Below are 19,519 nucleotides of genomic sequence, written 5' to 3'. Positions count from 1 at the left end.
TTTTTGTCTTTTTGAGACAGGGTCTCCCTGTAGCTCCAGCTGTCCTGGAACTCACTATGTAGACCAGGCTGGCCTTGAACTCACAAAGATCTGCCTGCCTCTGCCTTCCAAGTGCTGGGATTAAAGGTCTGCGCCACCACACCCGGCTCTACCTTATTTTTTGAGACAGATCTTTTTCTGACTGAACCTGGGGCTTGCCAGTTTGACTAGGCTGATTTGCTAGTGACATCTCAGGAGCTGCCCATCTCCTCCTCCCAAGTGCTAGTTTTACAATTGCACCCAGCTTTTGAGATGGGTGCTGAGATCTGAACTCAAGTCCTCATGCTTGCCCACTGAGCCATCTCCTCAACCCCTTCCCCATTTTTAAACATAAGCCTTGCCTCTCCTGTGCCTCACTCACATTTCAAAATCTCTCTCTAGTTTTGGTTGCACTTGTGAAGAGCTGTTTGCTCTTGTGGTTGGTGGGCAATAATGGCTGTTGTACTGGGTGGAAATCATGCTAGGAGCTTATCTTCCATGGAGAAAGCCACTGTTGCTGGAGGATCACCTTCCACTGTTGGGGGGGCGCAGAGGACCCGTATGTACCCCAGAAGCATGTGCCTTGTGGCTCTCACCTGAACATCGTGGAGTGCACAGTGGGCTGGCAGCATACCTAGGATTTAGAGTAAGAATGTCCAATTCCTGATCTTTTTCTTGGCTAGCATGTGTCTTAGTCCTGAATGAATATGTGATTCATAATGTTGAAATGTTTGAGCAGCATCACAGAGAGAGCCTTGTGAAGCAACCACGGTTGCAGAGAGCAGAGACTGTTCAGTTGCCATGGTACCCCTTGCCCCATCTACCCCTGGTGTGCCGCCTTTTCTCCCATCTAGGAAAGCTGTCCAAGCCCTCTTCCTTTCTTTCTTCCCGTTGTTCCCACTTCATGATACCCTGCATTTGAGCTCCTGCTCTGTTGCTTGCTGACTGTATGGCAGCTGTCTGAGTAGCTGTGGAGAGCTTGTGTGTCTTCAGTGAAATGGGAATAACATCTACCTTATGTAGCTGTTGAGAGGATAAATGAGCTAATCAAAGTGTACTTGCTAAAGGCAATGAAGGATCCTGGATTGGATCCTAGAACAGAAAAAAAGAATTAATGGAGAAGCTGGCAAAATTCAAATAAAGCCTGCAGTTTAGTGACTAGTACTGTATTAATTTTTTAACTTTGTCAAATGTGCTATGGTTACATAAAATAGCAGCACTAGGGGGCATTGAGTGAAGGGCACACAACTTTTTAAACTTTTGTATATAAAATTTATTCCCTGGACTGGAGAGACGGGATGGCTTGGCGGTTAAGAGCACTGACTGCTCTTACAGAGGACCTGTGTTCAATTCCCAGCACCCACATGGCGCCTGACAACTGTCTGTAACTCCAGTTCCAGGGGATCCAACACCTTCTTCTGACCTCCTCGGGCATTGCACAACACTGGTGCACTTACACACATGCAGGCAATATACACATACACATAAAATTTATCCCTAAAGTAGGCATGGTACACACTGAGGAGGCTAAGGCAGGAGGAGGATCATGAGTTCAAGGCTAACTTGAACTACATAGTGGGCCACCATCTCAGACAGTAAACAGACAACAAGAAAACCCTAAACAACAACAAAAATTTATTCCAAAATATTTTTAAGAACTTATTTTGAAATGATAATGTAAAGTTATCAAATGATTTTATTTATTTCTAATATCTCTTTAAAATTATTAGATTTAGTGAATGGGTATTTATTGAATAGGTATTTACCAGAAGTTATTTTGCTGGACAAGGTGAAATGTAAGGCAAGGCCTCTACCTTATACTCTGTTTAGGAAAGTTGAAAACACACCTCAGCCGGGAACCAACAGGTGTTACAGGAATTGTGGGCTGCTGAGGCCATAGGTACTGTGGGTTCTGCGGTGATCACTCTGGACTGAAGTGTCTGGGAGAACGTCTGGGGAAGATGGCTGATGTGAGCAGTGACGGCAAGAGCATAGGACAGAATGTGAAGTGTTACTGGGGATGTGTCTCAGTTGGTAGAGTGCTTACCTATCATGCATGGAGCCCTGGGTTTGAGCTCCAGTACTGCATACATAGGGCATGGTAGTACATGCTTGTAATCCCAGCACTCTAGAAGTGAAGGCAGGAGGGTCAGAAGTTCAAGGTTGGCCTTAGCTGCATAGTGAGTTTGAGACTAGCCTAGGACACCTGAGACTCTGTCTCCAAAAAAAATTGGTGATGTTAATGGAGGCCGGGGCAGAGACAGCCTGGGTTCTTTTCAGACTTCCACTCAGGTAAAGCTGGATCCTTGACTTCACCACAGGAAAACTTTTGGGGGCGAGTAGTGTTGAATTTATTAAAAGGCATTTACCATAGATTTCTTGTGTAATTCAACCACAGGGTTAAGAGAGGCACTTGGGAAGAAAGTAGGATACTGCAAGAGCATGGTGTGGACTTCTCAAGGGACAGCCGCTAGTTATCGTCTGTAGGATAGTCATAGGCAGAATTAGGGTGATTTCTGAAGTTGATATCTTCAAAGAGTGGCTAAGAAATTTAAATGAGATCACGAGGTGGCTCCTGAGAGGATTAGAGTTGGTAAGGCACAACTCTATAGATGTAAGGATGCAGAAAGTTGGGAGATCTTGTTTGTGAGATTCCTGGAAAATATCCCATAGAGGGGTGAGACCCTGACCAAGGTCATAAGCTTGGTTTATTGATATTTTAATGTTTTTACTTGAAATCATTCCTATGTATAAAAGAAAGATTGACTCTGTATTGGCAGTCTTCACAGCAGATGTTGTTAATGGTGCTGAAATCCTTGATTCTCAGCCTCCCAGAAGCTCTAAGCAGCCTCCAGAAAGGGGCTGGGGCTCATTCTTCTTCCCATGTCCCCATCATTTCCCTGTCTTTCTGTCTTGCCTCTGTGGAGTGAGGTATGCTCAGTGAAGGCACTTGCCTAAAATGTGCAAGTCCTGTGGGTTCAGTCCGCAGCACTGAGAGTGGAAAAATAAAAAGAGAAATCACATTGTCTTTGCTACCAAGAAGGGTAGTCTGTTGGGAGAAGGTAAGATTATATGTCAAATAATTAGCACTAAAAGGTGAGAGAATGTTGGTTACATTGCTTAGAGTGGACACAGAAAGTACATAAAACCTTTAAAATACAATGAAATTATAAGCCCTCATCTCCGACAATCTGCTTTTTCTGTTTGAAGTTCCACCATACTTGAGTCTTGTGTTCTGTCAGTGGTTTTCCAAGGTAATAGTGGGCCAGGAGCTAAACATCTGAATTTAATGTCTAGCACCTGTCAACCAGGATGACATTCCTGGGGGGTTTTTTTTGTTTTTTTTTTTTTTTTTTTTTTTTTTTGTCTTTTTGAAGCAGGGTCTCCCTGTAAGCCCCAGCTGTCCTAGAACTCACTATGTAGACCAGGCTGGCCTTGAGCTCACAGAGATCCGCTTGCCTCTGCCTCCCAAGTGCTGGGACTACAGGCGTGCACCACCACGCCCGGAGACATTCCTGTTTTAAGAATGAGTATGGAGCTAGAGAGATGGGTCAGTGCTTAAGAGCACTGGCTTTTCTTGGCAAGATCCTGGGTTCAGTTCCCAGCACCCACATGGTGGCTAACAACTATCCATAACTCCAGTTCCAGGGGATACAATGCCCTCTTCTGACCTCCGCGTGCATTGCACAATATGGGTACACTTACATACATGCAGGCAATACACTCATACAGAAAAAATGAAAATAATTTTTAAAATGTGCATTTACAGTCATGTGTCATGTAAGGTAAAGCTGTATTCTAAGAAATCAACTGTTAGGGATTTTTTTTTTGTCACATGAACATTGTGGAGCCTCCTCAACGTAAGATGTTTATGTTGTCACTAATGGTGTGACTTGTTGTGATTACCATTACCTGTGCCATCTGTCCCTGACAGATGTGGTTATGCAGTGTGTCTATACACACAACATAGCACTCTCATGTGTACACACATGGAGGCATGTAAGCAAGGATACAGGAAATTCATCAATGCTAAGATACTAGGTATGCATATTGCCCTGTTTCTAAATCTGAACTCAGGTATGTCAGAAAACTTTTGAACAAATGAGCTTCTCTGATGTTTAAAGACCCTTTGAAGGGGCTATGGACAGATGTAGATCCGCCAAGAGCCCTTCTAATTAGATTTACAACTGCAGGAGCAATCACATCCAAATAGTGTTGATTGGCGGTGTTTCCCCATCAGCAAGCCCTGAGATTTTGCTTTGTTCTTTCCTCAGGTGACAATCTCATAATTATTACTAAAATTAGTTTTAATTTTTATGTGTATGAGTGTTGCCTGCATGTATATACGTGTACCTTTGCCATGCAGTATCCATGGAGGCAGGAGAGGGCTGGAGTTATGATGGTTGTGAGCCACCACGTGGGTGCTGGGAACTGAACTACGGTCCTCTGCAAGAGCAGCCAGTGCTCTTGACTACTGAGCCATGTCTCCAGCCCCCTCATAATTATTTTTAACAATAGTACAGATACATTATTAAAATTTTAAAAGCATTGACACTTAAGCACTCAGAGGCAGCCACTGTTGGGTTTCTTGTGATTTCTCCATAGTCTTTAAGTATACAAGTTTATGCATATGTGTTCTTTGAAAGAAGAAAAAGAAGGCACATTGCATGCATGCATGATAATAACAAAATACACACTGTTCTGCAGTTTCCCGCTTAATTATCTTACCATTGTTCCATAGAACTTGAAGCCAACTTAAAGAACTTTGTCTCCCTCTACCCTTAGCCCCAGCCAAAGAAGGGGTGAGTTTAGTATCAATAAGGGTGTTAAGACATGGACTGAAATATTTAAATACCTCAGTGAATTTTTTTTCACCAACATTTTAAAGAAAGATTTTCTTTTTTCGGAGGCAGGAGGATCTCTGTGAGTTTGAGGCCAGCTTGGTCTACATAGTGAGTTCTAAACCAGCAGGAGCTACAGGAAGACCTGTCTCAAAAAAACCAAAAAATAAAAACTAAAAAGATGGGTGTGGTGGCGCACGCCTTTAGTCCCAGCACTCAGGAGGCAGAGGCAGGCGGATCTTTGTGAGTTTGAGTGTCATTTTGAAAAAAATCAGCATTAAATCACTGAATTGTACTAGAATATTTGTTGAATTATATTTTTGTTAACAACTGAGTTGATTGCTCTTGCAGAGGACCCGGGTTCGATTCCCAGCACCCACATGGTGGCTACGAACCATCCTTAACTCCAATTCTAGGGGACTCTGAAGCCCTCTTCTGACCTCCGAGGCATTGCATGATACAGATGCACTCACATACATGCAGACAATACACTCATACACATAAAATAAAAATAATAAAATATTTTTTAAAATTATGTGTGTGTGCGTGTGTGCGCTTTCGGGTGCACATACAAGAGTGTAGGTGACTAAGGTGGCCAGAGGCATGGGATCCCCTGGAGCTGGTTTACTGGCAGTTGTGAGCCACTGGACATGGGTGCTGGGAACTGAACTTGGGTCCTCTGGAAGAGCAGTACATGCTCATAACTACTGAGCCATCTCCCCAGCCCCCCTCAGTAACCTTCAAGGAAAAAAAAACCCCAGCTGGGTGTGGTGGCGCAAGCCTTTAATCCCAGCACCTGGGAGGCTGAGGCAGGTGGATCTCTGTGAGTTCCAGGACAGCTGGGGCTACAGAGAGACCTTGTCTCAAAAATAAAGAAAGTAAAAAAACCCCATGTTCATTTTCAGATGATGCAAGGACATCGACATATTATTCTGAAAACTGGCAAAGAGAAGGATCGAGCTTTTCTCCTGGCTTTTCCTTTACAAGCTAAACCTCAGGGAAGCCAAGCTGTTGATAAGGGGCAGTCCTCTTTACTAGACATGTTCCAGCCAATAAACAAAGGAGACACCAGGGGAATTCGAATCTTATTCGAAGGTTTTGCAGCCTTCAGTGAATTTTTTTTTTTTTTCTGGTCTTTTTGAGACAGCATCTCCCTGTAGCCCCAGCTGTCCTGGAACTCACTATGTAGACCAGGCTGGCCTTAAACTCACAGAGATCTGCCTGCCTCTGCCTTCTGAGTGCTGGGATTAAAGGTGTGTGCCACCACACCCAGCCCCTTCAATGAATTTTTAAATTATTTGCCTGTTTCTGAACTTTTTTTATTTAATCATTCTTTGACTTTTCATGCCCAAGTCATCATTATAGCTTTTTAATAGGTTTAGTACATTAGAGAAAAACTCCCTTACAGAAAGCATACTCTTCTTCTTTAGACTTTAATGTTTATTCTTATGTATTTAGTTTTCTTACAGGTTTTACAACAAGTTTTTATAGCGCTGACAAAAGTCATAATAGAGTTTTTAAAAAATTGGAATTGCATAAAATACAGATTTTCATAAAGAGAATTGCCATCTGTTGTGTGTTACTAGCTTGGCTCAGATGGTCGTAAGGGATATGAATATAAAGTCTTTCATATATGTTGGGGTAGCAGCAATTGTACAAGATTTAGTTATCTGTTAAACAACTAATTTAGCCTGTGTGCCTGACAACATTTGATACTGGGAAGAAAGCAAGTGAATCACGGGCTAGGGATGCAGTTCAGTGATACGGTGCCTGCCCAGTCTGTACAAGGCTCTGGTTGATCCCCTGCATTGCAAGATAAATAAATAGAACAGAAAGAAATACAGAAAGAAATGAGGGACTCTATTAGAGGCAGTCTCACGCCTCAAGCTCATGGCCATTTGTTACAGTCAAGCTTGTTTTCACATCATGTACAGACATTGTAGTTTTTGCTGATTACCAGTGTTAGCTAGTAGGATCCAGTGGTTGCTCCGAATTCTCTATCATCTGGTCATGGTAAAGGCTATGCAGAGAGTGGAGGGAGGGAGGGGTGTGTGTGAATTAGATACCCTGCAACCCTGCCAGGTCTAGTATTTAGTTTCCTTAATGTAAAACGGGGGCTGTCCAAGCTACCTAACTGGTGGGATTGTATGTGAGGGGCAAAGGTCATAACCCAAAGAAAGAACTTAGTATACACACCCCCATCCCACTTCAATAAATTTTAACAGATTCTCATTTAAATTTGTCATCTGACTCTCCTGGTCTCGTGGCATTTATCTTACTGTGGTCTGATCCTAGTGTCACCTAGGAGCAGTGGCAGGAGAGGAAAGGGCTAGAAACACTGAGGAAAGAGCAGCCTTTGTACTAAAACCACATCGGACACCTTGAATTGTTTTGGGGGTGGAACTCAGTCCAGCTGGTGGAATTGAGTTGAACTTTCTTCAAGCATATTAGGGAAACTACAAAACAAATTTCTGAATTAGGAAGATGGGGCTGAAAGATGATTAGGACATTTTCTAATGAAATTCTAACATAAATGTAAACATATGCAATCACATGTAAAAATTCTCTGTATATGGTTCATCTGCTTTGCAAGATTACAACTCTTTGAAACCTTATTTGATCCTTTTTCTGAGTTAAGAGGATATTTCAGTGCCTTGGGGGTCCTCGTAGACATAAGCAATCATCAAAGATGAAGTTGATTTGAGAGCTAGCCTGGTTCACTTGTTTCTTTTTCTATTGTTACCTAGGAGACAAATCTTTAGCATTCCAGCCCCCTCTTTGTCCCATGTTAATCTCTGCTTCTGTCTTGCACCATGAGTCTTTAAAAGAACAGGGACATTATTGGAAGTCTTCTACCTCTTATGTGTGTAGAGGTTTTTGAAGGAAGGTGCTACCATGTCTAGCAGACAGATGGCAGCTTTAAAGAAAAGGATGTGACCCACTAAACTTGGCCTTGCCTTGGTCTTGCTTCATTAACACCAACATGTTTCTCTTTCATTGCAGTCAGTGTAACTATGGTATATTAGAAAACCCCAGTAAAGTTATATTTAAATTAAAGATTCATTTTCCAGGGTTTGGGAAGATGGCTTAAGAGTGCTTGTTCTGGAGCTGGAGAGATGGCTTAGCGGTTAAGAACACTGACTGCTCTTGCAGAGGACCAGGGTTTGATTCCCAGCACCCACATGGCGGCTATGAACTGTCCTTAACTCCAGTTCCAAGGGAATTAGAAGCCCTCTTCTGGTCTCTGCAGCATTGCATGATATGGGTGCACTCATATACATGTAGGCAATAACACTCATACACATAAAAATAATAAAAATATTTAAAAAGGAGTCTTGTTCTGTAAGCGTGGGGACCTGAGTTTGAATCCCCGGAACCATGTAAAAAGCTAGGCATGGGCCAGGCACGGTGGCCCATGTCTTGAGTCTCAGCAGAGTCTCAAACTCTCTTGTGAGTTTGAAGCCAGCCCGGTCCACATAGTGAGTTTCAGGCCAATCAAGGCTATATGGTGAGACCTTGTCATACACACACGCACGCACGCACGCACACACGCCAGTCATGGCTATATGTATGTTCCTATAACCTCAGCACTGGGAGGCAGAAACAGGTAGATCTTGAGCGTTCACTGGTCAGCCTAGCTGAAATCGAGAGCTTCTGGTCTAGTGAGAGACCGTGTCTCAAGGCAGTAAGGCAGAGAAGCCAGAGGACGACCCTTCATGTGCCCTGCTCTGGCCTCTGCATGCACATGCACAAGTGCACATACTGGTTCACTTTTGTGCATCCAGCACATACCACACAGACCTGCACACACACAGCTCGCTCTCGGAACCCTTTGGACGGATATTATGAACCTGCTGTCATTTGCACTGTTACACTTTTGTTGGAGGTGGTTTGCTGGTTTGTTTGTTTTTTGAGATAGGCTCTTGCTATGTAGCCCTGGCTGGCTGACCTGGAACTTACTATATGTTACCCTGGAACCTCAGAATGCTGGAGTTTGCTTTGCTTGTCAGCAAAACACCAATGAAGAGAGACAGAAACTGAATCTCTAAGCTTGCACGTTATTCAGAGAGCCAACAGTCTGTGGACACGGTGGTCAACGTCTCAGAGAAATCCACACCCCTCCCACCTCCTGCTGGTAAACTGTGCAGGGAGCAGCAAAGCGGCCTTCGTGCTACTCATGTGGCCAGCTTGTCTCCAGACTCATGGTGCTGGTTCCTGGCCCTCCTCATCTTCTCCTGCACTTTTCTCTTGCTATCAGCTCTCTCCCAAGGCCACCGAGAATTATATTCCTCCTGAGGTACCACCTGGGTAGACAGTTAGCTCAGAACCAACTCTTAGCAGTATGTCTGTGCCGATTATGATTATTACATAATGTATATGGGTAGATTCCTTTCTACAATATGAAGTACAAATGTGCTCTTACAACATAGAACATAAAAGTGCCTCTGTTCACCCCTCTTGTATACTGTTAGACCTGGTCGGCATGAAACTCACTGTGTTGACCAGGCTGGCTTCACACTTGAGTTGACCTTCCTGCCTCTGCCTTCTGAGTGCTGGGATTACATGTGTGTACTACCATGCCTGGGTCTGTAAAATTTGTTGCTGTTGCCCAATTCATGTAAGCTAGTATTGTAGACAGGTGTTAGTGTATTAAGTGAGAAACCTAGTAAAAGGAAACAATTCTTATTCTTGATTAATATTTTAAGTACGGTTTGTGTATTTTCAGTGAACGAGGAACCCACTGCAGCCACTGATCCTGAAGAACCTTCTATTGTTGGTGTGACATCCCCGCCTGCCACAGCCCTGAGTGTGACCCCAAACCCCAACACGACATCCCTTCCTGCACCTACCGTGCCCGCTGAGGGAGAGGAGCCAAGCACTTCAGGGACACAGCAGCTCCCAGCTGCTGCCCAGGCTCCCGATGCTCTCCCTGCTGGGTGAGTAGCCTTGTGTCCCACAGCCATCCTCTCCTCCAGGATTAAGGTCAGAAATAATGTGGCTATTTATCACTTAGTACCAGTAGTCTCTAGGGGCTGCTGTGCATAGAAGCAAGAGAGGTGTGGAAGAACGGCTTATTCTATATAACTGAAAAAGAACCTAAATCATCAGGGCAAAATCAATGCTGCCTTATGCTGGGACCTGAACAACCTCACCCTGAGTGGCTTTTGTGGAACAAGAGGCTCATTTTGCCTTCTTGGATCATAGGAGGGTGTTTGTCTAGATCCTGTGTAAAAAATAGCCTTTTCTGTCCTGAGCTTTACCTTGACAACCTATGGAGGGCTTGGGTTTTAGGTGCTGAATTAATGTGACCATGTTGTTCCTACAGCTGGGCCCATGTTAACATGGACTCCTAGTTTTCTTGACATCCTTTAATTTGGGTAGTGACAACCTCGGCTGAGAAGATGACAACCCCAGTAAGCCAAAGGGAGGATTGACTGTATAGTGAGTGCAGATTAAGAACTTGGATTTTTGCCAGGTATGGTGGCGCATACTTTTAACCCAGCGTTCAGGAGACAGAGGCAGGCGGATCTCTATGAGTCTAAGACCAGACTGGTTTACACAATGAGTCCCAGGCCAGCCAGGGCTATATAGTGAGACCTTGTCTCCAAAGAAAGAACATGAATTTTGGGGAAAGGAATTGATGACCTGAGTTCAATTCCCAGAACCAACATGGTAGAAGGAGAGATCCAGCTCCTGCAATTTGTCCTTTTACCTCCACATGCATGGCTACACACACACACACGCACACACACCCCACATGTAAAATAAAATTTAAAAAAGAATATGGATTTTGGCAGGGAATCAAATAAAGGGTTGAATTCACTGTTCCACCTTACTTCTGTGACCTTGGCCAAGTGACTTACATGTTGGTGAGGTGGTAATAATAACTATCCACATAAAATGGTCTGTGCAACTCTTGCTGGAAGATAGGCAAGTGATGTTTTTGAAGTGGTTCTAAAGGATCCACAAAGGTGGAGAATGCTTCTGACCTGGGGAAACAAGTCTCACCTTAGTGAAGACTGATCATGGTCGGGGCCAGTCCCATTGTTCATCTGGTTACCAGTTTGTCACAAAAATTACCCCACAATTTCCCAGGCTGGTGAGATGGCTCAGTGGGTAAAGGTGCTTGCTTAGCCCGCGTCCTGAATTTGATCCCTGGGAACCCCTGAGATGGAGGGAGAGAACCCACTCCTGCAGGTTGTCCTCTGACCTCCATATTAGCCCCATGGCATGTACTTCCCACCCTCCCCCAATAAGTGATCATTTAAAAAAAATTGGCCTTGCCAGGCGTGGTGGCGCATGCCTTTAATTCCAGCACTTGGGAGGCAGAGGCAGGAGGATCTTAGTGAGTTCCAGGCCAGCTGGGGATACAAGGAGACCCTGTCTCAAAAAGACAAAAAAAAAAAAAAAAATTGGCTTAGGCCAGGTGTGGTGGTGCATGTATTTAATCCCAGCACTTAGGAAGAAGAGGCAGGTGGATGGATCTCTGTGAGTTCAAAGATAGCATGGTCTACATAGTGAGTTCCAGGCCAGCTGGGACTACAGGGAGACCCTGTTTCAAAAATATTTTTTAGAAAAATTGTCCTAAAGAAACCAGTGTCTGTACCCCTGTAGTCACTGGTGATCTGGCTGAAGTAGACTTGCTGGTGGTGTGTATTCTCTGAGCCTTAATGGTTTGCAATGGACACCAGAAAGAAGTCTCTTGCTTGATGGAGAATATGCTGCATTGCTCTTAAAGCTATTTCTGAAATCAGTTGTTAAAAATCCTATATCTAAAGGCATATGTGATTTTCTGCTTATACTTGGCACACATATCTAACTTCTTTCTCTTAATAAAATGTGTTGATTAGCTGAAAAATATTTTGTGGATAATTCTTACTGCCTCAAATCTGAAGAGAACTGGGGGTGTTGAGAGGCAGTCTGAAAACATCTTTTTGTGTGTGTGTCAAGTTTTTGATTTTGTGAAAAGATATTAACAATTGCTTGTGTCTGCTCCTTACAGAAAAGAGACTCTTTTCTCTCTCATATGTGGTATGGACTACTCGAAAGAGCTCTCTTTGGTTTGTAATTTCAAATCTATGCTACAATTTTTGGGGGAACAGGGCAGAATCATTTTGGCAGAAAGGAGAGAAAATGGCTGCCTGGGTCCCCAGTGAGCTGTTTGTTTTCTTTCCGCTGAGCAAACGCCTGGAAGGCCGGCCTCACTCCTGTGTCAGTCACAGGCAATTAGAGCTAATGGCTCAACATGTCTTTATGTAGGGCGTGTGTGAGGGTTACTGTTCTCTGGGATTGGGCACTTCCTGTTTCCAAGCAGCTGGAAAACTCCAGGCTCTGAAAACCCTCTTTATTCTCGGTCTGGTGATTTGAGCAACCCGGGGAAGCCTCTCCCTCTCCCTTCTCCCCTGCCCAGAGGCTGAAACACTTCTGAGGTAGAGTTTGAATGGTGTCTTTTCCTCAGAGCATTTAGAATGTAACAAGGCCCATGTGTGTGTCTAGGCTGCTACCCATTTTATGTGTAGAATGTTCCAGAGAAGGGTGTTGGAGTTCCATTTTTCTAGTTTCAGATGGGCTTTTAAATACCCATCTCTAAGACAGCCAGGTGTACTCAGTACCTAGAGGGCACAGTACCTGGGGTCAAGGTCCAGAGATGGCCAACTGCCAAACTGGACCTGGCCATCAGCACTGCTAAGTGACAGTAGTGAGGACAGCAGGCGCTGTGATTGCTTCTTCAGTGTTGGAAGCCAGAAAGAGCATGCATGGTTTCTGCAGTGACCCTCCCAATCCATAGACCTGGTCCCTGACTCCCAAGCATTTACAAGTTGAGGGGCCCCTGGCAAGAAGATTATTGACTTATTCCTGGTAGCTTGGCTACAGGAACCAATGAGAGGATGAAAGCCATCCTTCTACATCAAATACCAGTAGCGCGGATGTTGTGGCAGAGAGATTGAGTGCAGCCATGTGGGAAAGCACTGGTGGAATTCAAAGAAGGTCGTTGTCATTTATGAGGATGTAGCATCTGGATTGAGTGTCTGCTACTGAACAAGTTATAGTCGAGGGGTGGACATCACACACTTTTTTCCTTTTAAAATTTTTTAAATTCAATTTTCATTTTCATTTTATGTGTATGAGTGTTCTGCCTGCATGTATGTAAGTGTACCACATACTATATACATGTAGTGTTCTTGGAGGTCAGAAGAGAACATCCGATTTCCTGGAACTGGAGTTACAGACATTTGTTAGCTGCCATGTGGTCACTGGGAACCAAATCCAGGTCCTCTGCAGGAATGGTCAATTGCTCTTAACCGCTGAGCCATCTCTCCAGCACTTCTTTAAACAATTTTAAAATTTAACTTTTATTTATTTATTTTGTGTATGCACACAGAGATCAGAGGATAGTTTGTGGGAGTTGGTTCTCTTCTTCCATCCTATGGATTTGTTAGCTGCCATGTGGTCACTGGGAACCAAATCCAGGTCCTCTGCAGGAATGGTCAATTGCTCTTAACCGCTGAGCCATCTCTCCAGCACTTCTTTAAACAATTTTAAAATTTAACTTTTATTTATTTATTTTGTGTATGCACACAGAGATCAGAGGATAGTTTGTGGGAGTTGGTTCTCTTCTTCCATCCTATGGATTCTACGGATTGAACTCAGGTTGTTGTCTTAGTGGCAGGTGCCTTACCCACAGCTGTTGCACTCATCTGCTTTTTTTTGGTCTTTTTGAGACAGGGCCTCCCTGTAGCCCCAGCTGTCCCGAAACTCTCTATGTAGACCAGGCTAGACTTGAACTCACAAAGATCCACCTGCTTCTGCCTCCCAAGTGCTGGGATTAAAGGCATACACCATCATGCCTGGCTTTATTTATTTATTTAAAATCTTATTAATTTATTTATTTTATGTGGATGAGTGTTTTGCCTGCATATATGTAATGCACCTGTGTCATGCAGTGTGCAGTGCCCATGGAGGTCAGAAGAGGGTGTTGGATCCCCTGGAACTGGAGTTATGGATGGTTGTTAGCCACCATGTGGGTGTTGGGAACCGAACCCAGGTCCTCTGGAGGAGCAGTAAATGCTCTTAAGCTCTGAGCCATCTTCCCCAGGCCCATCTTTCTTTATTTGAACATTTTAAGATAGACCATGGAGCATGACCTTTCACCACTTTGGAATGCTGCCACAGATTCCCATTGTCCTTTAGGGATAAATCCCCAATCCTTAGGTAAGCCTAAAATCCCTGACCAGTGGGCCTTCCATGGATGCCACGCTCCCTGTTCTTTGAGCTCTCACCACTGTAAATGACTTTAGTCTGACCCATGCACCACCCTCTCTCCAGACAGGATCCTGTCCCATGATAGTTGTTATCCTCAAAGCCTCCTCAGTTAACTCTCTATATACATCCTTAAGTTAGTTGTATTTCTCCAGGGAATCCTCTGACCCCTGGTAGACAAGGTTAGACCAGCACATGTTAGCCTGTAGCTTTTCTCATACTTGTAATTGTGTGTCTGTGTCCCTCTACAGTGCTGGCCATAGATAACTAGGGGGGGGCTGTCACAAAGGCGGCCCCAGGACCTACTTGTAGTGATAAATGAATGCACCTAAATGACATCTTCCTCCCTTTCCTTTTTCCCTTTATTCCACATGCATGGATGTTTCTGTTCCCCCTGGATGAATGCTTTCTGCTTCTTGGCTACTTTAAAGGAAGAGCAGCTGCAGCAATGATACTATATTTTCTTCCTAAGAGCAAGAAGGCTAAGCCTAGTGCCTTCACTCCCTGGGGTTCAGTGAGGTCTGTCACAGGTCAGAACACTGTCTTTATTTGAAAGGGCCTCAGTACTGGGATGCTGTGGAGCAGGACACTCATGACTCGTGTACTTCTGAGCCAAGCTAGCTTCCTTGCTGAGGCTGCCTCTGCCTCCAGCTTTATCATCTTAAGTCCTCTGTCCCCTCTACTGAGTGATGGGAGAAGGTTCACCCGGGGACTCCAAGAGTCACCACATTGGTCTTCTGACATATATAGCAGAAGAGGCCTGGCATGGAGAAGTCACACACATCTGTGTGCTTTTGTGCCTGAAGTCTACCATAGCCCACACTGCTTAAGGCCAGATATAATATTCTTCATTTGATTTCTCTCTCCTAGTCTTAGAAGCCCTTGGTTCCCCACCCCCAGCCCCTGAGCTTTTGACTTAATTAGCCCCAAAGAAAACACTGGAAGGGTGTGGAGTTTCCAGGTTGCAAGTGTCTATTGAAAGGACGGGTGCCGGATCCACGTGAGGTAGTGGTCCAGGCAGAAGGAGGGAAGTGGGGCCACTTTGGTCAACTGGTCCTGTATCTGGTTTTTCTCAGCACCAAGCCCACTTTGGGAACCAAATGCTCATTAACAGACCATGTGTACATAGCTTTGATAAACCTCCAGCATGCCCAGTCTCTGCAGCTCCCTGAGTCCCTCTCACACAGAGGCATATTATTTTACCCTGGCAGCCAGCACACGGCTGTGGTTTCTTACATAAGGGAGAGCGTTGTGTTTGGACTGCCTGCTTACAGCTCTGCCGTTTCACACCATCCTTGTTCTCCCACAGCCATTGGCTGCCCTGTTTCCTGCCTCAGAGAAGAATTATTTGAGAGGTGTTTTCTAGCCCCTTCAGGTTTGCCATGCCTGATTCTAGAGACCCAGAGATTACTTCTCTAACTGGACCTCAAAGTCCTGTCAAGGATGGTGGCTTTGGGAGAGATTTGTGGAGTTTTGTTGGTAGAGATGCTGGAAAAGATGCTGGAATTTGGAGCATTTCTGCTAAGCCAGAAGCCAGCCTGCACCACTGATGCTCAGCCCAAACTCACTTTAAGCTTTAACCAAAGTGCTTCCTTACTGAAGGAGCTTAAAACAGTGCTTCTCAAACTCTTTGTGAAGAACCCACCTTTCTTTGGTTGCTGTTGTTAATTTCTAAATTTTCAACCTATGGCAAATCTGTGCTTTTGTACTGTTCAAGGAATCACTTACACATTTGGAAGATACAAAAGTTTCTAAATGCTGAGAAACTTCTCTACATTTTGTTTCTGGTCACAGAACTGTTAACAGTTTGGACCATGGGCCACATTTTAGTACCTTGGGATTAAAGGATTATATTGGAAGGCTCTGTTTCCTTGCTTCGGTTATTGTGGAGTATAGTTTAGTTTTTGACTCTGAAAGGATTATTACATGCTTAGGTAACTCAAATAATGCATATTCTGGCTTCCTCCTCATTTTAAAACATAAGCTTTTTCCAAAAAACTCCTCTGTCACCACAGCTGAGCCACAAGGTATTCTTCCCATGCCTTTATTAGGCAATTGTACGAAATTGTTATTTCATTTTAGTACACTTTCTTGAGAGCTCTCCAAGCATAAGTATTATGGTACTTATCTCAGCATCACCAGACCTACCATAGTAAAGGTGGAGTGGCAGGTGTTCGTCAAGTGATTGAGTAAATGACTTCACATTAGTTACCCTTAATGTTTTAATTTACCTTTTGATCTTATAAAAGACCATCGAGCTGGGCATGATGGCTCACACCTGTAATCCCAGCACTTAGGGAGGCTGAGGCAAGAAGATTGTTGAGTTTGAGGTCAGCCTGGGCTGCATAGAGAGTTCTAGGCCAGGCTGGACTACAGAGTGGGAGACCCAGTCACAAAAAGCTAAAACCCCCCCAAAAAAACCAACAACAAAACAAAAATAGACAAGCCCATTGATTTAAAAAAAAAAAAAAAGAAAAGAAACAGGACAAGAATATCAAAGATCCTCCTAGACTTAACCATTGGTATTTTTATACATCTTATATATATTTTTTCTGACTATTAATAGTAGCTACTGTGTGTTAGAAACCTTTGTACTGTGTTGGAGATCATGTTGTCTGGTCCTCACAACAGTGTGAGATATCCACCTTGATTTTTATCTTGAAAGTGAGGAGACCTTAAATAATTTGCCTGAGGCCATAAATACAAACACTGAAGACTTTAGTAGTCTCACAGTGTGAGCTTCTGCTTTTGCAAGATACTATAAGCATGCAGATGAAAGTGGCGACTATGGGCTAGTTTAACTGGTAAAGGTGCTTGCTACCAAGCCCGAGTACCTGAGTTTGATCCCTAGAACCCACAGGTGGAAGGAGAGCACTGACTCCTTCAAGTTGTCCTCTGACCTCCACGAGCACGCACACACATACACCCCGTAAATAAATAAATAAAATAAAATAAAACATTGGTGAGTAATAAAAGAAATTCCTGTGATCACCAGCCAGTTTCTCATGGTGCTGCACTTTCTAGATGCCCTCTCCATTCTTTTTTAAACTCCTTGATACAGGGCTCACAAGATGGCTCAGTGGGTAAAGGCACTTACTGCCAAGCCCTATATCCTGGGTTCAAGCCCCAGGGTCCGCATAGTGGAAGGAGAGAACAGACTCTCAAAAGTTGTCCTTTGACTATTGCACAAGTGCCACGTCATTCCCCGCCATGAATAAATAAATGTAATTTTTCCCCCCAAAGCTCTTGATGTATGTAAAGCCTTACCAGTATATTTGAAAGTCTTATGAACACTTCTCTGAGCTCAGTCTGTTTGTGCAGGGATGCATGGAGCTTGTTATGCCCACTTAGACTGCCATGCAGTTTTCTGTTGCATGAACAAGCAGAAGCTTGTCTGTGCTTATTTCTCTGCTTGCAAACAGTGCAGCAGTGAGGTCTTCTTATGCCTGCTTTCTTGCGTACTTGTTTATTCCTTTATGAAGTATCCTGGGACTGGCCGGGGTTGTAATGCAGTACGGTAAAACTCTTGCCTAACATGCACAGGCCCTGGGCCTCATTGCCAGCACTTTCTAAAAAATGAGGGGAAATTCCAAGTAATAGCCAATAAATATTGTTTAGCTGGGCATGGTAGGTGCACACTTATAACCCCAGCACTCAGAAGGCAGGTCCAAGAGGATTGTTATAAGTTTGAGGCTAGACTGGTCTACATAGTGAGTTCCAGGGCAATCTGAACAATGAAGTGAGACTGTCATAAAAACAGATAAAGAACAATACCAAAAAGTGTCTTCCTATGCCGAGTGTGGTGGCGCTCACCTTTAATCTCAGCATTTGAGAGGAGAGGCAGGCAGATCTCTGTGAGTTCAAGGCCAGCTTGGTCTGTATAGCGAGTTCCAGGCCAGCTGGGGCTACAGGGAGACCCTGTCTCAAAAAGACCAAAAAAGAAAAAAGGGTCTTCTTGCATCTCAGTTAGTCCACATGGGTAGGTTAAAAACTCTCAGATTGCTTTCTCCAGTCAGCTTCTCAGTCCGCTTCTGTGGGTGCATAAGCATTCTGCTGAAGCTCGGTGTTGTCTCATCTTTTTTTGGGGGACGGGGGCAATTTAGGAGTTAGAATAGTACCTGTGTGTGTGTGTGTGTGTGTGTGTGTGTGTGTATGTTCATTTGAATTTCTTTGATTACCATTGAACCTCTTTTTAATATTTTGTTTTCTTCTTTAAAATAAATTTCCTTGTAGTTTTGGTCCCTTTTTCTATTTGGCTATTTGTTTTTTTCTACGTAGTCTGCAGGATTCATTTGTTTGTGACAAGATCTCATGTAGTTCAGGCTGACCTCGAACTTGCTACATGGCCTAGGAGTATGGTCCTGATCCTCCTCCCTCCATCTCCTGAGAGCTGGGATTGCAGGTGTGATGAGGATTCTTTTTTTTTTTTTTTTTTTTTTTTTTTTTTTTTTTTTTTTTTGTCTCCTTTGAGACAGGGTCTCCCTGTAGCTCTGTCCTGGAACTCACTATGTAGACCAGGCTGGCCTCACTCATAGACATCGCCTGCTTCTGCCTCCCAAGTGCTGGGATTAAAGGCCTGCACCACCATGGCAGACATAGGATTCTTAATATTTGCTTGTTTATGTGAAATTACATGTATTGCCAATATTTTCTCCCAGGCTATAGCTTGTCTTTTTACTTTGTTTATAGTGCCCTTTAAAAAAAATACTTTATTATTTTTATTTTATGTGTATGAGTGTGTTGCCTGCATGTATGTAAGTGCACCTGTGTTGTGCAGTGCCGCAGAGGTCAGAAGATTCCCCTGAAACTGGAGTTAAGAATGGTTCGTAGTTGCTATGTGGGTGCTGGGAACTGAACCCAGGTCCTCTGCAAGAGCAGTCAGTGCTCTTAACCACTGAGCCATCTCTCCAGCCCCCATAGTGCCCTTTTTATTATTTATTTATTTATTTTTTGTTTGTCTTTTTTTTTTTGAGGCAGGGTCTCCTTGTAGCCCCAGCTGTCCTGGAACAAAGATCCACCTGCCTCTGCCTCCCGCGTGCTGGGATTAAAGGCGTGCACCACCACGCCCGGCTATAGTGCCCTTTTTAAAAATTGTGTTTGTGCACATATTGCAGAGGCCAGAGGAGGATGCCAGATGCTCTGCTCCTAACTCTCCGCTGTGTTACCTTGAGACGGAGTCTCTCACCAAAACCTGAGCTTACTGTTTTTCTGCTAGCCTGGCTGCTTAGCAAATCCTAGTGATCCTCTTGTCTCTATATATGACACCCCTTCCTACCCTACTCCTACACGGATGGTTATAATGTGTATATGTGTATGTCTCTGTGTGTGTATATGCACAGGAGTACAGGTACCCAAGGAGACCAGAGGCATCTAATCCCCCTGGAGCTAGAGTTACAGGT

General features: G+C 44.0%; 1 protein-coding gene across 2 annotated transcripts in view; it reads left to right on the top strand.

Annotated features, from left to right (window-relative positions):
* Wwp2 (WW domain containing E3 ubiquitin protein ligase 2) overlaps positions 1-19,519 on the top strand; it is a 149,072-nt gene that overhangs the window by 88,632 nt on the left and 40,921 nt on the right. For both annotated transcript variants that reach the window (XM_008833710.3, XM_029563775.1), the window contains one exon: positions 9,586-9,796. In XM_008833710.3, the coding sequence (XP_008831932.1) occupies positions 9,586-9,796 (211 nt within the window). The remainder of the gene's footprint in view (positions 1-9,585; positions 9,797-19,519) is intronic.

Source organism: Nannospalax galili, unplaced genomic scaffold, assembly GCF_000622305.1.
Source record: "Nannospalax galili isolate Female #2095 unplaced genomic scaffold, S.galili_v1.0 scaffold410, whole genome shotgun sequence".
In the NCBI taxonomy this organism is placed as follows: domain Eukaryota; kingdom Metazoa; phylum Chordata; class Mammalia; order Rodentia; family Spalacidae; genus Nannospalax; species Nannospalax galili.
The sequence above is the reverse complement of the archived record's forward strand: the minus strand, read 5'-3'. Positions and strand labels throughout refer to the sequence as shown.